Source organism: Maylandia zebra, linkage group LG14 (genome assembly GCF_041146795.1).
Source record: "Maylandia zebra isolate NMK-2024a linkage group LG14, Mzebra_GT3a, whole genome shotgun sequence".
In the NCBI taxonomy this organism is placed as follows: Eukaryota; Metazoa; Chordata; class Actinopteri; order Cichliformes; family Cichlidae; genus Maylandia; species Maylandia zebra.
The window spans coordinates 25,845,923-25,853,778 of record NC_135180.1 but is presented as its reverse complement, the minus strand read 5'-3'; the positions used below and the strand labels follow the sequence as shown (position 1 = coordinate 25,853,778).

Below are 7,856 nucleotides of genomic sequence, written 5' to 3'. Positions count from 1 at the left end.
ACATTAGTGGTCTCTGTCCTGAAGATAAAATGCAAAACCCTGAAACCCTCTGGTAGAGGACCAAGCTTGAAAATAAGACACAGACAAAACCCAAGGGGGTGAGAGGGATACGTATCCAATTTAACTCAATTCAGTTAAATTCAATCCACTTCAATTCATTTCAGTTCAATGGTGTAAAATATTCCGCCAGTGAACCCAAGAGCATTGGAGACATGTTCTCTGGAATGACAAACCATGCTTCTCTCTCTTGCAGTTTAATGGATGAGTCTAGGTTTGGCTTTTGCTAGGCAAACAGTACTTGTCTGACTGAGTTGAAGAGTTAAAGCTGTTTTAGTTGTATAGAGTGGGACAATATCATATTAAAGCTATGGGATGTCAGTCAAATTAATATTATTAATGTGTGTGTGTGTGTGTGTGTGTGTGTGTGCGTGTGTGCGTGCGTGCGTGCGTGCGTGCGTGCGTGTGTATTTCACCCAATAGCATGCTCTAAATTACCTACTGGTTACCTTAAGTGATGTTTCAGCCCCTTTGTGGGCAGTCCTCTCAGATCTGTGTCCCACAGTATATAACTAAACTGTGTCTGTAAATATCATATTTCTTGTTTTCTTTTTATGTATTTTCTATCATTAAGGTTTTACAGCATTCCTTCAAACCTGAGTTAGCTATGACATTGTTGATTGCATGGCTTTTTATATTTCTTTATCTTATGAACAACAAACATGGCTCAGCTGCTGTTTTGGATAACTGTGTTTTTTTGGGAGAAGAGGATAAAAATAGTCTTTACGAGGATGGAGATGTAGTTATAGGGGGTTTATTTCCTTTACATTACAGTCCTGTGTTTTCTCATTCAACCTATAAAGAAAAACCAAAAACTAATATGTATAATTAGTAAGTGATTATTATTCACAGTAGTTAACACACATTTGCTACTGTAACACACAAACTCATTTATGTCTGTTTACGGTTTACATGTGTGTGTTTGTGTGATGTGTATCGTATGATTAATTGTTTCTACACTTCTGTATAGTTTCAGCTCTCGTGCCTTGCGGTGGATGCAGACCATGACTTTCACAATTAAAGAAATCAATGGCCGCAGTGATCTCCTGCCACACCTAAAGCTAGGTTTTCACATCCATGACAGTTGTGATGACATACCTGTGTCTCTGAGAGCTTCTTTGTTGTTGGTTAATGGGCAGCCAGACAAAGGCTTCAGAGCCGAGAGTTTCTACAGAGACAAAGTTCTAAAAACCAATGGCTATAACGTAGGCTGTGATGCTGTTCGCCAAACTGTGTCTTCAGTAATCATAGGAGATGCTGGCTCTGGGGTGTCTATGGCACTGCTTCGAAGTCTGGGTTGTTTCCATATCCCTCTGGTGAGACAGTCTGACCTGCATCTGCTAGTGCTGAATGTAATACTCCTGTGTTTGTAATTACACCTTTATCAGGTTTGCAGTGTCGATTAACTAATTATATTTTAAGAAATATATAAATACATTCAAATGTAAAAACATTTTCAACTTACCCTCTTTTTTTTTAATAAGTAGTAGACTTACAGCTCTCTCTTTCTGCATTTTAAATAGTGTGAAAATCCTATATCAGTGGATCATTATGAGGGCAGTGGTATTATATTGTTGATGCTTGTTTCACAGCCCTTTCAGCAACTCATCATGCTAATGGTTAACTAATGTTTGCTGTAAATCTAGGTGAGCTATTTTGCATCCTGCAGCTGTCTGAGTAACCAAAGGGAGTTCCCTACCTTTATGCGCACCATGCCTAGTGACACCTTCCAGATTAGAGCTCTGGCTCAACTGGTTAGTTATTTTGGCTGGACCTGGGTGGGAGTGATTGGTGTGGAATCTGATTATGCCCGTTTTGCCATCCAGCTCTTCCTTCAGGAGTCAGTGCACTATGGTGTGTGTGCTGCCTACACACATTTCTACCCTGTAGTGGTCAGTCAGCAGGCTCTAGATGACCTACTGAATGTCATTCAGGTACCTCTGCATCTATGTTAATATATTTTTATATCTATATATTTGTAGAATTAGTAATAAAAATGACTTGTTTCATATTTATTATATTTAAAATATTAACTTTAAGAAAGAAGAATATTCAAAGAGGACCTAGTTTCTACATACAATCCATTATTTAGGATTTTTACAATTAATTAAGTATTAAATATATCTAAATTTCCCATTATTAGTTTTCATCCTCAAAGGTCATCATTAACTTTTCTGGTGAGTCGGAGATGCAGAGTATTCTGAGAGAGATCATGCATCGGAACATGACTGGCCTGCAGTGGATTGCAAGTGAGGCATGGGCCACTGCCAAGTCACTCTGGGAAAAGTCTGGAGATCTTCTGATGGGAACATTAGGATTTGCGATCAGGAGAGCTGCCACAATTCCTGGGCTTAAACAACATCTCACCAGTCTTACAGCATCCTCTCTTCATAAATCAGCTTTCCTGGCAGAATTTTGGGAAGAGACTTTTGACTGTCGACTAAATGGGTCACTGAATACCCATTCTCATGGCTCTGACAATTTCTTTGACAGACAGCCATGTAAAGGGACAGAGGATTTAAATGATGTTTACTCTCCTTATTCTGATGTGACACAGCTAAGAGTGTCATATAATATCTACAAGGCTGTGTACCTAGTTGCCTATGCCCTACAAGATTTGAGTAATTGCAAAGTAGGAAAGGGGCCTTTTCTTAATGGCACGTGTGCAGACCCCAAAAATTTTAAACCGTGGCAGGTGAGTCAAATTATGGGTTCAATGTTATCTTAAAATACTGAAGTCAAATGTCCCATATATTTTCTTTAAATAACATTTTATTTCTTTTTGTTACAGCTCATTCACTATATGAAACATGCAAATTTCTCAGCACTGGGAGAGAAAGTCAATTTTGATCAAAATGGTGACCCCATTGCTTATTATGATCTAATGAACTGGCAGAGGGCGCCTGATGGCTCTCTTAATTTGGTGAAAGTCGGCTTCTATGATGCCTCATTACCTGGACACAGCCTAGTTATTAATGACTCAGTGATCCAGTGGCCTCTAGGAAAGAAGGTGTGTTCTCCGAAAACAGGCCTGAGACCATGTTCACCTTTTAGACTGTTGTATGCACTGTTGATCAAAACATCAACTTATTTGTTCTTATTAGTGTGCAGCATATTTTGTTGTTAACATTAGAATTACCAAGGGGTCGTTTTGAAACCCTGGAATTTAAAAATCAAATTATTCTGTTAAATTAACAGCCCATCTTCTCGCATTTGGTCACTTTTCAAGTTGATTTATTACTGGATGCGTGGGATAATAAAATAAATAAATTATGACCACTTATATCTGGAACTTGACACCATAGAAATATGTAAACAACAACCCTGAATGCTGAATTGCCTAGCAGCATATTTTATTTACAGACATTTAAATATGAAGGCTGCAATAACATGAGCCCAGGCTAGCTAGATCTGATTGACAGATAACTATATCAGGGACTTTTATTAGATAAAAGGATGGGTTTTCGAGTTGGGTCAGAGTTGGGGAGTGCATGACGGAACAGGAGGAGAAATGTGTGGGTTGTTGGCTGAGCAACAGAGAAGCCATAGCTGAATTGAGCAGAGTCCAGAGTGTAGAGTGCTAATCAGAGACCACAAGAGCCAAATCAGACAGGTTTCAGGCCAGAGGAGCATAGCTGAAGCAGTGAAGCGCTGCATACTCAGCAGACCAGTATGGACACTCAAAGAGAGCCAGGGGCTGAGAATGTAGGCTGTGACAAACTTTCACCATTGTATGTTTACAATAATGAATGTATTGAAGTTATTAATGTTGACCTCATATTAATGACCATAAGTTGCAGTTGAATGCATATACCATAGTAATATACATACATTTGTGAACACCACAAATTATTTACAAAGTTAGCATTTCACTTTATTTCACTTTAATGTAATTCATGGCTATGCTGATCTTTTCTTTTTTTAAAGACATAATATAGCTCAAAAAAAAAAACCCAAACATATAGCACTCATAATAAAAATTATAATTGGTACCCTTGTATTCGTTGCTTGAAGTTTTATTAAAACTTTATTATTCAGCTTTTTCCATAATACCTGTAAGCTTGACTTGGGTTTACTTTGTAAATCTATAATGCATATTTATTCTCATATAGAACAAGTTACTTTTGGATTTGTGTATAAAAATAAAATTTGACTCTATAGTTTCTGAGCGATTAAACTCCCTGTCAGGCTATCCAGTCTGTATGCAGCAGCAGCTGTCCACCAGGTACTCGCGTCGTCAGGAGAAAGGGGGAACCCATCTGCTGTTATGACTGTGTTCCCTGTACTGAGGGAGAAGTTAGTAATAAGACTGGTATGTTTTCCTTCTTTATTTTTAATCCAAACATATATTTTTATGTTGGCATTTAAAATTTGGCTTCAATAAAGTAAAAGTTATGTTCTCTGTTCATCACCAGATTCTTTGGAGTGCTCACACTGTTCAGCAGACACATGGTCCAATACAGCCAGGAACCTCTGTATACCAAGGACTACTGAATATCTATCTTACTATGAGTTTATGGGTATTCTATTATGTGTTGCATCTGTTTTTGGAGCCTGTCTTTCCCTTTTCATCATCACCATATTCATTTCATTTAAAGACACACCACTGGTTCGGGCCAACAATATGGAACTGAGTTTTCTCCTCTTGGCATTCCTTGCCATTTGTTTCCTTGTTGGCTTGCTGTTTATTGGTGTGCCTTCAGACTGGCTTTGCCGTATTAGGTACCCAGCATTTGGGATCAGTTTCGCCCTCTGCATATCATGCCTCCTCGCCAAGACAGCAGTGGTTCTGATGGCGTTTAGATCCACACTACCAAGAAGTAATGTTATGAAATGGTTTGGATCTAACCAGCAGAGAGCCAGTGTGCTTTTAGGAACAGCTGTCCAGGTAGAAATCTTGACGCTATCAATATTGATTCATAGTGTCACTTAAAAATGACCATTCTCCTGTTATTTTTGAATTCTTTCAGGTAATAATCTGTTTTATCTGGCTGCTCACTAGTCCACCTCATGCCAACAATAATACAGATTACCACGGGGCTACCATCATCAAGGAGTGTGTCCCCGGTTCAGAGGTCGGCTTCTGGTCTGTTCTTGGATACATTGGCATCCTGGCTTGTGGGTGCCTTCTAATGGCTTTTTTAGCTCGAAACCTGCCTGATAATTTTAATGAGGCAAAGTTCATTGCTTTCAGCATGTTAATATTTTTTGCAGTGTGGATTACTTTTATCCCAGTCTATGTGAGCACAGCTGGAAAATATACAGTAGCGGTTCACATTTTTGCCATTTTAGCTTCAGCTTTTGCACTTCTTTTTTGCATTTTTGTTCCAAAGTGCTATATTATATTGCTAAGACCAGAAAAAAACTGCAAAAAAAAAATCATGCAAAGATGAAACTACATTTTTTGGTGTTAAAAAGTGTAATAAATAAGAAATAGATTTTAAACACATAAACCTACGCTTGTGTTGCTAAACCTGGAATTTAAATTAAAAAAACAAAAAAAACTAAACAAATTGAAATTCTCTTGCGTCATATGAACAGCATGCAACAATTATACAACCTACATGCGCTGACCTGTAAGAACTTTCTTATTTGGAGAGTCGATAGACCTGGGTACATGCTTGTTGTAACATCTTTTCTCTGATTGTCAAGTGATAGTCCATAATAAATTTATATCTACTTTTCACTGCCTCTGGCTCCTTATGAATTATTTCTACCTGAAGTACTCTGAAGAGATCGTATCTTTAATTTTCTATGTCACACTGAATAACCTGGAAAAATAAATATAGAAAATATGTTTTATTTTAAAATGATAATGAGACAGTTTTTGGAAGAACTTCCCATTACAGCTTGGTAATTTGGTAACAGTGAGGTAACCGGTGAAAAAAATATTTTAATAATAGGCCATTAAATTCAATTACCAAAGCAATAATCAAGGAAAAATATGAATATATTCATAACAATATGGTAGATAGATGATATGGTAGATTGTAGACAAAATTACAAAATCTAATGTAAAATGTAAGGATAGTCATGTTGGTTTTTACATTTTATTGCTGAAGTCTGTTCTCACAACAGAAACAATTCCAAAAACAGTTGATTCTCTTCATCTGGACATAGTGTTTTTTTAGAGGGAGAAACGATTCGTTTACTCCAAGGTTATTATCGTTAACGAAAACTAACGAAATAATGAAAACTAGAAGTGAAAAAACATTTTCGTTAACGGAAATAAATGTAAAAAACAAAAAAAGGAAAACTAACTAAAACTGTAATGAGTGTTCACAAAACTAACTAAAATTAACTGAATTTATAGCAAAAATGTGTTTAGTTTTCATTGATGTGTGCGTGTCATACAATAGTCAAGGGTGAAAATGAATTTTAGTTTCCAGATTTTTTTCTTGCTGTGTCTCATTATGCCAGCAGGTGGCAGTACGTTAGTCGAGTCGTCTGTGTTGCTGCTCCGTCCACACGCAGAATCATGTCAGGAAAAGTCTGGAGAAAGCGCCAGAGTCCAATTTGGGATTACTTTGAATATGACTGTGTTTTGGATAAAGCAAGTGTCTTGTAGTGGAAAGAGATAAATTATGAGGGACATTTCTAAAGGGAAAAAAAATCCCACAAACCTTAAAGTGCACTTGAAAAGCTGACACAAGAAGGCTAACCTAGCTTACCTTGAGAAGGTAAGGGAGCACACTCAACCCTCATCCCCAGAAAACAGAAGCTAACCCCAGGCAAGGCAGCGTGATGCATCCCGAGACAACAGGACGGGGATATCTACATAACTGTGTGAGTCAATTGCCTTCAAAAAGTTTATCAATTCACTTGAACCAAAATTACGAACACCCGGTGCTGCAAGAGTTAATAGTCTCATTGGGGCCAAGATATACATTTTATAGTTGCCTGGTATCAATGGTTGTTCATCTGCCTTTATTTATTTATTTATTTATGTATGTATTTATTTATTTATTTATTTAAAGAACCCATAGGTGGGAATGTGAGTTGTCTGTCTCTGCGTGTTAGCCCTGCGACAGACAGGCGACCTGTCCAGGGTGCAGGGTATGGTAGCTGGAATAGCAACATACCCAAGGATAAGCAGAAGAGAATGACTGATATGATGAAACTGGGATTTTGTTACACTTAATTTTTGCAAACACAAATAAAACTATAACTGAAACTAATCAAAACTAAACTGAAACTAAGGATTTTCAAAAAAATAAAAATTAAACTAAACTAGCAAACAATTGGTAAAAACTAATTAAAACTGATAAAAAATTGAAAATCTGAAGTCAAAACTAAATAAAAATAAAAACTAATGAAAATTGCAAAACTATTAAAACCCTGGTTTACTCATCCAAGTGACTTCTTCAGTCTCAGCTGACTGCAGGTTTCCCCAACTTTAAACAGTACCTTTGCACAATGACTGAACTAGCCCACCGAATGAGCGATGGGCTGTGAGGTCAGTTCCTTGATCATTAATATGCAAATTGTCATGACCACTGATCACCCACCATTGATCAATGACCATTTCACAGGGCATATAGCCAGTTTGTTATTACTTAGCTTTGAAATGCAAGAGAAAGACCAAAGACCAAGACAGACTTTTAATTAATTTGAAAGCCTGATGCCTAGCCTTGTACTTTTTATCTGATTTAGTGCTCAGCTCAGATAAAATAATTATTGTGGGTGATTTTAACATCCATGTAGATGTTAAAAATGACAGCCTCAACATGGCATTTAATCTGTTATTAGAATCAATTGGCTTCTCTCAAAATGTTAAAGAACCCACTTTAATCACACTC

At 37.2% G+C, this 7,856-nt stretch overlaps 1 protein-coding gene across 1 annotated transcript; it reads left to right on the top strand.

Annotated features, from left to right (window-relative positions):
• The first annotated feature begins 1,052 nt into the window (after positions 1–1,052).
• LOC101486936 (extracellular calcium-sensing receptor-like) lies at positions 1,053–5,450 on the top strand. Its single transcript, XM_024805041.2, has 7 exons — positions 1,053–1,373; positions 1,704–1,991; positions 2,201–2,752; positions 2,849–3,067; positions 4,246–4,369; positions 4,473–4,945; positions 5,028–5,450. Exons 1-7 carry the CDS (start codon positions 1,053–1,055, stop codon positions 5,448–5,450), a joined length of 2,400 nt encoding a protein of 799 aa, XP_024660809.2.
• The last annotated feature ends 2,406 nt before the right edge of the window (positions 5,451–7,856 follow it).

Bases quoted from the DNA above. Each gene is read 5' to 3' on its own strand.
- LOC101486936 (XM_024805041.2), top strand. From the start codon at position 1,053: ATGCAGACCATGACTTTCACAATTAAAGAAATCAATGGCCGCAGTGAT. The intron at 3,068-4,245 runs GTGTGTTCTCCG...ACTCCCTGTCAG, and splicing joins AGTGGCCTCTAGGAAAGAAG to GCTATCCAGTCTGTATGCAG. The intron at 4,370-4,472 runs GTATGTTTTCCT...GTTCATCACCAG, and splicing joins AGAAGTTAGTAATAAGACTG to ATTCTTTGGAGTGCTCACAC.